The sequence below is a fragment of the Ochotona princeps genome, chromosome 18 (genome assembly GCF_030435755.1).
Source record: "Ochotona princeps isolate mOchPri1 chromosome 18, mOchPri1.hap1, whole genome shotgun sequence".
Classification (NCBI taxonomy): domain Eukaryota; kingdom Metazoa; phylum Chordata; class Mammalia; order Lagomorpha; family Ochotonidae; genus Ochotona; species Ochotona princeps.
In genome coordinates, this window is record NC_080849.1 from 16920870 (window position 1) to 16932899 (window position 12030).

General features: G+C 38.6%; 1 protein-coding gene across 3 annotated transcripts in view; it reads right to left on the reverse strand.

Annotated features, from left to right (window-relative positions):
• Nucleotides 1–12030, reverse strand: part of DCC (DCC netrin 1 receptor) — a 555681-nt gene that overhangs the window by 61719 nt on the left and 481932 nt on the right. For all 3 annotated transcript variants that reach the window (XM_058676959.1, XM_058676958.1, XM_058676960.1), the window contains exon 21: nucleotides 7906–7971. In XM_058676959.1, coding sequence (XP_058532942.1) covers nucleotides 7906–7971 — 66 coding nt within the window. The remainder of the gene's footprint in view (nucleotides 1–7905; nucleotides 7972–12030) is intronic.

The following is a 12030-nucleotide window of genomic DNA, read 5'->3' on the forward strand; positions in this document are numbered from 1 at the left end:
CCAAGCTATAGAAGGAATAACACTTAATTAAGATCTATACTTACCTCCAGAAGAGTCTTGTGACAGGACGTTTAAGAATTTTTTTTTAAAGATAATCACACAACTGGCATTGTGGCATAGTGGGTAAAGCTACTGTCTGCAATGCCCATATCCCAAATGAGAGTCAGTGTGTTTCCCAGCTCTTTTGAAGGTGCTTCAACTCCCCACTAGTGACTTGGAAGAAGCAGGGGAACATGGTCCACATATTTGGGTCCCCGTCACCCATGAGGGAGATGCAGAGGAAGCAGCCTGTCCCCAGCCTGTCCTTAAAATAACCAGTATTACAAAGAACAGGACAAATATTGAATAGTCAAGACCTTGCAGAACAGTTTTACTTATGATGTAAAAGGTTCTATTACAGTAGTATCTTCACCAGTACTTTCTGTGCTTTAACTGACTGGAAAAATCTGCTTTTTATATAAAAGCTTACAGGGCACAGAGTTGGGGATCTCTTGGGTTTTTATTAGCATTACTTTAATGTGATCGAGTACTTTATCTGAAAAAAACAACAGTGTAGGACTCATATGTAAGACACACCAGTGAAGATTTTTTAAAAACGGCAGGCTAGAATAATTAGAATTTCTATTCCTATTTCATTCTTTTCATCCAGGAAAACACCATGGTTCCTGTCAGAAAATAATAGCTCCCGATTCCACGGAGCATTGGTGAGATTCTCCTGGTATCATTTCTCTGGGAGAGTTAAGGTTCATCAGGACTCTCATTGCTAAGCTTCGATTCCAGTTCTTTATGGCTTCCATATAAAAGCTCCTGACAGGTTCAAACTTGGTTTCAAGGTCTCCATGAGTCTTCCCACCTCAAAGCAAAGGCTGAATGTTCAAATTTCTGACATTCAGTGGGCAATGAAGAATGTCAAGTGCAATGACATCTTCAGATGTGGTCATTCCCTGTTCTGTACCCTATGAAGTTTGTGCCCTATGAAGGAGCCACAAATGCAGTTAATGAAAACAGTGCTCCTTTTCCTAGAGGCAATGCAGGGCCGGGTTCCTGTTCATCTCTGGTCAGAACATCTTTACTGACTAATACATAACCCTGTTTTAGGTGTGTTTCTGATGAAATTCATCATAGTTAACAAATGATACGGATTCATTAACGTTGAGCCCATGGCCACCAGCACCGTAATTTATACCTGGACAAAGTTTCATACCTGTGTTTGCTCTGTAATCTATATCCCTGCCTTCTTATGCTGAAGACTATGAGACAGCACTTTGATGCTGCACTTGGAGTCATTTAAAACAGTCAAATAAAAAGCTTAAAAAGGGGGAAAGTGGCACTAAATACATCCTAGAAAGGGTTCTGCTCCACAGTGTGGGAGCGGAGACAAAATGACAGATCCATCTTGCTCTGCCTTTACTAGGTATTCAGCCTCAGGCAACTCCATTTTATTCTGCTTGGCACACATCCTCAGATGACACTTATGACCACTGACCTTGAGATCACAAATAAACTTTAGCCTACAGGTGGATTCATAGAAACAGAAGCTGTGAACCGGAAATACAAGTATGACCAATCCACTCCTGAAGAAAGGAAGATTTCATTGGCACAGTCAGCGCTTGAACTTCATTCTTTCAACTCCAGCCTCCCTTGGTAAATGTTTTGGTATTACTAGTACACTTGGAGTGCAACATGCCTTGATCATTTTAATTAATAATCCTCAAACAGATCTTTGAATTTCAATAGAAAAAATCGTGTATCTGTATATCTCAGTGTGTCAAAAGAATAGGTGAAATTATGAAAACTGTTGAAATTAGGAAAACCTAGCATTCATGAACCTGGATTATTGCACTTGGGATTGACAGGAGAGTACCTCACTCCAGGAGGGGCTGTGTCTTAGCTTTCAGTGGGGGAGCTTCCTCAGGGAATCTAAATATTTACTCTTCCTCCTTGTTGCTGTGATTATTCATGAGCTCATAAGGACAGCACAAGGACCACAAGGCAAGAGCCGATCTCTGGCCATGTGACATGCCTCAAGATACTTCATCCTACGTGATTTCCAAACACAAAGGAAATACGCAGTATGCAGATACTTCAGGCAGCTGATAGAAAACCTGGATTACAAGATAGTATACATTTTCACTTGCTATCTGTGCCGAATGTTGACGTAATAGTATGTGTAAGATCTAGACGTGTTCTAGTAAAATCAGTGGGAATGCAATCAAAGCTTTTACAGTCCAGTGGGCACTCTGCTCCCTTTTTATTTTTCTGGTGATTGATTACTGAAGAATGCCTCATCCTTTTTCTATTAAATTGAATAACATACATACAGACTGAATGACAGGTATAGTATCTCAGTAAAGATGAGAAAGTTAGCTTTATAAAATATATTGAAGTATTCTAATACACTGAGTTGTGAATGCATAGTATTTTATATATTTTAAAAATATTGCAGGGCCAGTGAAATGGCTCAACAGGTTAATCCTCCACCTACTAGTGCCAGCATTCCATAATAGCACAGGTTCTAGTCCTGGCTGCTCCACTTCCCAGCTCTATATCTGCTTATGGCTCTGGAGGGCAGCAGAGACTGGTTTAAGTCTTTGGACCCCTGTGTCTACATGGCTCTTACAACCGGAGGAAGTTTCTCATACCTGGAAGAAGAGCCTGGCTCATGGCTTAGAATCAGCTCAGCTCTGGCCTTTGCAACCATCTGGGGGATGGACCAGTGAATGGAAGATCCCTCTCTGTAAATTTGCCTTTCCAATAAAAATAAATAAATTTTTAATAAAGAAAACACCGTATGTCAGGCATCTTAGGACATCTTGCCATCATAAAACTGCAGCAGATTCATTCATACATCAAAGAGCTGAGGGCTTAATTATCATAAACAAACATAGGTATTGAATACAATACTTATGTGATAACTTGTAATAATCACTGTGCCCGAATAGCTGCACCAAATTTTTGGACAGTTAAAAACATGTCTCCAAGAGGGTAGATTCAATTCTAAGGAGAGAGATTTAATGAAACCTAAGTGAGGAGTGAACTTCTTTTCATTTCAGTTGTGCCCGATAACATTCTTGGTATTTCTAGCATAATAAAAGAAAAAGGAAAAAGAGGAGAAAATCATGTAGAAAGATTTATCATAAGGATGTGTGGTTGTTGGTGGCGACCCATCCAAGACTCTATGGAAGCACCATCTGGGTTGAATCATGGTATGTTGATAAGAGTGAACTCCTGTTTCCTAAAAGGGAGCAGAGGGCAAGTTACACCTGGAACACTGGAAGTAAAGGAAGCATGGGACACCATGAGGCTGGGAAAGCAACAGGGCCAATTTCTCCATTTGTGGATTCTATTCAGTCATCTTGCAGGCAATCACAGACCATTAGAGGCTTTTCAGCCAGAATATGACATAGTTGATTTACAAGACCTCTCTGGCGGCTATGTGGAAAGGAGTTGTGCGGAAATTGGGACTCCAGCTAGGATTGAATGCATCATAAAATAATACAATTTGAAGTTTTCCAAGTGAGAGCTAATGATGGCTAAAACTGAGCTGGTAGCAAGGACAACTCAGCAAAATGGACAGTAGTGCAAAATAGTTTGAAAGGAGATGAATAAAAGATGGATTGCCGGGGAGAGGGAAGAAAAGCAGGCTTCGGCAGTAATTCTTACATGGGAGATTGGGGAGAAGGTGGGAGGGAAGGCCGAGGGAAGGTAAACCAAGAGTTGAATGTGTTAGGTTGCAGGCTTTGTAAGTTTAAGAGGCGGTGAGATCTTCATCAGAGAAACTTCCGGAGCTGACTCAGAGGTGGGAAATTGGGAATCCTAAGAATGGATGAGATCACCAAAACCAAAACAGCTGTCTTGGGACTAAGACTTCTAGTACTCAAGATCAAGGGAAACGGCTGGGGATTACGCAACTCTCCCAACTCATGAGTGTTGAGGTTAAAAATCCCTGCTCAAGCTTAATATGTCCTCTGTTCAAATGAAAATCTGAGATGCAAAGAACATAGTTGAAATGCATGAATTATCCACATAGCACTAGTTGCTAGACAAGTGAGTTTTAGATTTTGGAGATCGGGTTAGACTGAGAGCTTTAACTTGCTTGGGCCTATATAATGCCTGAATAACAGGTGAGAAGCGCCTCTTGAAATCACTGCACTGGCGTCTGGGACTACCTACTGGTCACTGCAGTCAACATTCCCTCCTGGATGGAGCTATACAATTTCATTTCTGGACTTTTCTTTTGGGAATAAGATATCTACTGAGTATAGTGATAAAGGTCTTTTAATATTTACTAGTGTCTTAGCATAGCAATGATGACAGTTTTATGTATAGTTTATTTAGATTATTAAAACACTGAATAAAAAAACATTATTATTTTCAAAAACATAGGATGAGCCATACCCCTTTCTTGAGAGTCAGTACAACATAGAGCATGGCAAATTTCACACAGCACTTAATACATTTTAAGTATTGACATAATCGCCTAGTTTTTGATTATTGTTGTGCTAACATACTGAATTCTATCAAATATAACTTTGTTTTCAAACACTGAGGTCAATGAAAATATTCTGTTTCGGTTATAGATATTTTAATCAAACTTGCTAAGCCGATTTCGCAAATTGTTGGCAGAGGTACCAACAAAATAAAATTGATGTTTTATCTTTCCTCATCAGAAAAGCAGGGTTAAGCTAAAATAAATTTTGTAGTTGTTGCCTTTTCTACAATATAAACTGCAAAATATACATTCAGAAGATGAAGATTTTTCTACATTGAGTGGGAATTGTAAAAAATTGAATGCATCACAAAATAAATACACTACCAGGTCCTCACATATTAGCTTTGATTCCACCTGCCACCAGACAAGAATTTAGGAAGATTCTTCTGTTAAAACAATTTAATTAAGAGCTTCCAAGCACAGGAGTAAACATGAACTATAGCTTTGTTTCTTTTTTGAATTCCAAGAGAGCATTTTAAGAGTGGCATGCTGTAAGAGAATGTAATTGATTAGTGAGGTCTGAATTGCTTTGCAACTGGCTCAAATATCCTGACACGAGCCATTATTCTATTCCAGTGCTATGAAAGCAGAATCCAGCGAGTGTGGGAGAGTGAGGAAGCTGCTATCATTCAGGCCATCTAAGGGAAGACGGATGGGCTCTCCTTGACTTGTAGATTTAGTACTCAGAGTTTGGAATGTCCCCGTTCACTCAGTCTACTCCGCAGGGCTGAGGTGAAACAAGAGCCGTGTCATTCAGGGACCCGACTTGCACATCTAATTGTGAAATACACTCTCCATGCTTAGGACCCCAGCAGAATTTTAAGTAGGAAGCTGAGGTTTTTTAGATGCTGCTGCTGATTTGCCTGCAATACCCCAGGTTAAAGTCAAGTTATATATTTATCATCATCTGTCTGCTAGCAAAACAGAACACAACAGAAATGGATTGTTTGTCCTTCACTATTATGCCTCTCTGAGGTTACCAGTTCACCATAAACAGCCAGGTACACTGTGAGAGTAATCCTAATATTTTCTAATTCATAATACAAATTTTAATAGATAATATTAGAAATATTGCAGGTGTTTCATTTAACCCATTCAGTTAACATATAACCCTGTAAATACCATTAAGCAATAGAGAAAAACAGGAAGAGGGTAAATTAAAAAAATCTATAAAGCTACTGAATGCCATTGATCTGTATAATTTCTTTTGATGTTCTGTAAAATAATGCTTGTCAAGTAAAATTTAATTACGATTTTTAAAATATTTATTTTCATTGGAAAGGCTGATCACATTTATGGAGCAGAGAGAGAGAGAAAGATCTTCCATCTACTGGTTCACTCTGTAAGTAGCCGCAAGAGCTGAAACTGAGTTGATCTGAAGCCAGGAGCCAGATGCTTCGTATAGGTCTCCCACATGGGTGCAGGGTCCCGAGGCTTTGGACTGTCCTCTTCTGCTTTCCCAAGCACAAGCAGGGAGCTGAATGGGAAGCTGAGCAGCCACGACATGAACTGACAGCCATGTGGGATCCCTGTACTTGCAAGGTGAGTATTTAGCCATTGAGCACTGTCCAGGCCCAAATTTAAGAATGACTACATTCTAACTGGTAAACATAACTAGTAAAAAAAAATAGTACTAAATACAATGGCATCCACTCTTCTAATCCCTGCATTCTCTTCATCAGAGGACTGATTCCTTTGTAAATCTCCTGTTCAACAAACTGCCTCTTGTATACATTAGAGAGCTAGGCATCACCCACAACAAGTGTATAAAAGCCAAATGCTTACTGGGGGCAGGATTGTCATTTACAAGCAAGAAGATGGTCCCTGGAGGAGACAACAGAAATCTGTAGGAATCAGGAGAGAGAGTGCTGGGTCAGATCAAGAGAGGTTTGACTGGGAGACATGCAGGAAGCTTCTAATGATCTGAATGTTTGTGATCCTCTTCTCCATCCCAAGGTACATACAAAAGTCATATGTTGAACTGTGGTCTCTTATGCTAGTGGTATTCAGATCTGCAGTTTTTGAGGGAAGAATGGGTCAGGAGAACAGAGCTCATGAATGGTATTGATACTCTTTTGAAAGAGGCCTGAGGAATCATAAAAGTGAACTTAAGAATCAAAATGAGTTGCCATAGAATATGTAGAGAAAGACATCATTTCTACAAATTTACAAAAAAGGGGTCCAATGCAATAGCGTAGCAGTTAAAGTCCTCCCTTTGCACGCGCCCTGGGATCCCATATGGGCACCGATTCTAATCCCGGCAGCCCCGCTTCCCATCCAGCTCCCTGCTTGTGGCCTGGGAAAGCAGTCCAAGACGGCCCAAAGCCTTGGGACTCTGCACCCAAGTGGGAGACACTGAAGAAATCCTGGCTCCTGGCTTCGGATTGGCTCAGCTCTAGTCGTTGCAGCTGCTTGGGTAGTGAACCATTGGACGGAAGATCTTCCTCTCTCTCTCTCCTCCTCCTCTCTGTATATCTGCCTTTCCAATTAAAAATAAGTAAATCTTAAAAAAAAATTACAAACACATAGAATGATATATTTTCTAGAGCTACATTAGCTTAAATAGCAAACATCCAATTTGGGACCATGTTCCCATCTGTATGGTAAGAAGCATGTGATAATGAAAATGCATATAGGAGATCAAATATACAGGTTAAATATTGAGCATCGTAAGTTTGGCAATGGGTATTCAAGTGTTCACCATTCTTTTTTAAAACTGAATTGTTTTCTTTTATAAATGAAACCAAGCATCAGCAACATGTATGTTTGATTTTAAGAAGACCCATAAAAAGGCGCTACACATGCATCAGTTCTAGTGAAATTCAGCTAGTCTAAATTCATTTCTGCAAGTTCTTTCTTTCATGAAATTGCAGGAAAAAAAATTTAAAAAGTTCTCCCCACACCACCTTGCTCCTTTCTGGAAATTCTAGGTCATCCCCACAACCATCGCACACAATCGTATGTTCCACTGGGGTAAGTATGATGTTTATACTTCATGTTTAAACGTAACTACTTAATGTTTATAACACGAAGAAGTAGCAAGATGCCCAAGGATTTAAAACTCGGAAGAAATCAGTGTAATCTCCGGGCGAGAATTGTTTCACTTGTGATCAAAGTACATTTTAAAATATATTAAAGTCCTTTTAAGTTTAGGCATTTCTCACTCCTGTATCATTTTATGATGCTCTTTTGCTGTGTTTCTCTGAGTTTTTTTCTTTTTAATGCATGTGCTATCTCTCACTGGCAACATCTCCTGGCGAAACGTGGTAGAGGTTTGACGTTTCTGTTATAGCACTAAAACACTAAGATGAAGGTTCTTCACACTTCCAGTCAACAGAGTTGGCCTTAGACACTCCAGAATTACCTGCTTAATTAATATAACCAATCTAATAGAACTTAATTTATATACTTACCATTGAGAGTGCTCCTATCAATCAAATTAGTATCAACCGGCCAATAACCCCCATCTCCATGACGACCTGCATAATGGTAAAGCATGCGAGAAAGTTAGTGCATAAAATGTATATATACCAGGACGGCACAATGAAAAAAAAAACCAGACAAAGCAATATTTAAACAATAATGAACAAGATTTTTTTGGCCACTTCCAAAAAAGATCATTTATCATATTATCATTATACTAGTGAGAAAATGTTATATTTTGGGAGAAAAACCCATGATGAAAATAGATTCATTTAAGCAAATGAAATCAATTTCTTCCCTGAAAATTAACCTCCTTCTCGTTTTCCCTTAAAGGATCAAGAAAGGTACAGTGTCCTTTCTTTCTTTTCATCTGTCCAAAATCTGATCCTGAGCTCTTTGGAAGTGAGGAAAGGCACAGCTAGTGGAACCTGTTTCTGCTATTCTCCATCAACCACAGCCCAGTAGAAAGCAGTCACTCTCACTGTACGGAAGAGCACCTTCTGCCACACAAATGAACTTTGAATATTCTTTTCTTAAACATCCCAAACAACATGCCTGAGAATGAGGAACAGGATTGGCATAGATTAGGGGATAAATCACAACATGCAAGGTTTGAATATTTCTTGAAGATACACTGGGAGGGGGCAGGATTATGACACACACAGCATGTGAAGCTGCTATCTGCATATCTCATTTGGGTGTTGGTTTCTATCTGGCTGCTCCTCTTCCCATCCTGCTCCTTAATAATGACCTGGCTGAAGCAGCAGATGGCCCAAGTGTTTGGGTCCCTGCTTCCCAGTTGGGAGAGAGATGGATGAAATTGATGGCTTCAGCCTGGCCCAATGTTGACTGTTGGTGCCACCTGGTTGATCCAGGGGATGGAAAATTCTCAGTCTCTTTTTCTCTATTTTTCTCACTCATTCACTCAGATAAACACACGAGTTAATTTAAAAATTCAAAATAAGAAAAGTTTTTATTAAAGAAATTCTTGCTGAAAGGGAGAAGGCTATTTTTAAGTTACATGATCACAAACATTGTCTTCAATTAGGTGTTTAGCAGGTATGAAAGCAATAAAGCCAAGAATTAACTAAAAATAATTATCTATTATTCAAAATTTAATGAATGCTGTTTTACCAAAGGTAATGCCTTTTTCTATTGAAATACTTGCTGTACTATAATTATTTGGTTGGATTTTAAGCTCTATAGTATCTAGGTAAACCTCAAAGAAATATTAGAGAGTTAAATCTACATACAATACCTACCAAAATACAACTGTTCTTCATTATGCCTTTTATTTGCTAAACAGAGTTACTTTCCAAACAATCATTATCAGTGTCTGGTGGCAAGGAATTCAACTGCGGCAGTCATACATGACACGACAGGTTGATTCCTGACATTCATAGATTACAGTGTGTTATCTTTGAGATGTTCAAGTCCCACTCTTATGATACTGATTTACATACCAACGTTCCTCTTGCTAAAGTTTTTCTCAGGTCTCATTATATTTGCAAAAAGGAGTATGTGGAAAAACTCAGAAACCTGTACACTCACATTTTAACAATTCTTTTAGTATCAGGCTAGAGCTTATGATGGATAGATGTTAATTTTCCCATAAGCAAAATAATTAATCACAGCATATTTAAACTGTGCTAGGTTGATGCCTAGGAACATATAATGAAGTAGGTGTTACAATGGCTTCTGAGTTCTGTTGGTGATTTAGAGTAGGGTTGTCATTAAGGCAAACATTTAAAGGATCAGAAATTATGAAATTTTGGTAGTCTTATTAATTTGGACAAGCCTAATACTTTTGCAAATACCTTGCTTCTGTAACTCCAACACATTTTCGGTTTCAATGAGCAAAGGATAAACCTGGCCCATGGGACACTGTGAGATCGATGTTGGAAGAAATGAACTGAGACAGAAGTTCTGTATGAATATTAAGATGACTCTTCTAGCAACTGTAAGTAGCTTGATTGCAAAGCAGTCAGCCAAAAGATCCACTAACAACCCTTTCACTTAGGCCAGTAAAAGCAATAAATGATGCCTGTTGGGAGTAATCCTGTATTGGCTGGAAATTAGTTAGATAGCCTGTGGAGGATTTTCCTTTCCCTGTAGCATCCTGACCAATGTCTTTTTAATGAAGTTTTCTGCTCTCCCTGCATGTTTGTGGGAGTACACGAAAACAAACCTCAGAGCACATCCACATAATAGTTAGGCATAAAGCTCTTTGGGCGTAGCATCTCTTAGCTTCAGTAAGACTATTGATCAAGTTGTGTATTTCAATAGAAGAAAATTGAATGTTCCATAAATCAGAGCTCTAGGATAAAGAAACCCTGAAGAAAGCATATAAATAAGGAAGGATGGTTATCATACAAACATTCTCTTCACCAAACCCAGGGTGTTGACACTGGTTAACTTTTTGTTGGTTATAATTACGTTAATATTACACAAGGAATCTGAGTAACCTTTCACAAACACAACACAAATTAAAGAGACGAGATATCTCAGTAAGCAAGAATGGATCAGTGGTAATGCAGATTTCTCACACCAGTTCTGCTGGGAAACAAAACCCATTTCTAGGGTATTGATAAACCAGGAAAGCCTTGATCTAAAGACACAGGAATCAAGCTGCAATTTTTTATGTGCTAAGCCCACATCCTGGGAAAAATACTTTCAAATTTCAAGACAATAATGTCAGAAGCATGATAAAAATGAAAAGATTGTCTCGTGCTATATGGTAAGTACCATTAAATGATTACACAAGATATTGAGTACTCATTTGTAAGGGTACTGAGTACTACTGCTTGGCATGCCTAAACATTCCTGAGGACACTTGTTATGGAATAAATACTGTATGTTCTCATTTAACAAGACAAATTTCATTAAGCATTGCTAGGAGTCTAATGAGAATTAGAAGATGTTTGGACTAGAAATCAGTGCAAAAAAGATAAATGACTACTCCATCCCAAAGACCTGACTTTTGTTAGCGAAGCTTAAAACTGGTAATAATTTGTTCTGAGTTACTCAATGGCACGTAAGGTATAGCCTCAGATCCTCAGGAAAAGGGTCAGATAAAAATCTGTAGTACGTGTGACTCCTTCTGTGACAGAGCTGAGTCTCTGCAGCCAGATCTGTTATAAGCACATCCATGGATAATGCTAGCTAACTACAGATGGTCCTTATTCTAAAGATTTGGAACAAGCCATCTGTTAGAAAATTAGCATTAGGTTTAGTCAATATTTTACTCTCTAGATATGAAAAAAATCACATTATAGGTGTGACAAATATATTTATTCTAGTGCTTTGTATAATGTATTAAATATGTATAATTTTTCAAAATTAAAGTCTCACTGAGTTTAGCAAATGTAAATAAATATAGATACATTTTGTGTAAATAACAATACATTTCAGTGCATATAGGTTACTTATCCCTAGTGAAACTAAAGGTGAGTCACAGAATTGAAAATGGGCAGTTCACAAATATGTACCAAAATTGAGTCATAAAGATATTATAGAAAACCTAAATAGACTGATAATCAAGAAGGAAATTCAATCAGTAATAAACCTCCACTCAACAAAGCAAAGCTCAAAACCGGATGGCTTCAGCTCAGAAGTGACTTAAGACTTCACCTTGCATGCACTGGGATCCCATATTAGCACCAGTTAGTGTCCCAACTGCCTCACTTCCCATCCAGTTCCCTGCTTGTGACCTGGGAAAGCAATAGAGGACAGCCCAAAGCCTTGGGACCCTGCACACACATGGGAGACCCAAAAGAAGCTCTTGGCTCCTGGCTTTGGATCAGCTCAGCTGTCGCTGTTGCGGCTACTTGGTGAGTTAACCAGCAGACAGAAGATCTTTTTCATTATTTCTTTGTAAATCTGTCTTTCCAACCGAAATAAATAATTCTTAAGAAAGAAAAAGAATGGCTTCTCTTGCAATTCTACCAAACTTTTCAGAAAGAACTAACCCCATTTCTTCTTAAGTTATTTTAAATAATGAAAAGGGATGGAATCCTCCCAAATTCCTTCCAGGAGGCCTATATCTCTCCAAAATCAGAAAACATTAAAAAGAGAATCATAAGAAAATATCCCTAATGGGCATAGATACAAAAATC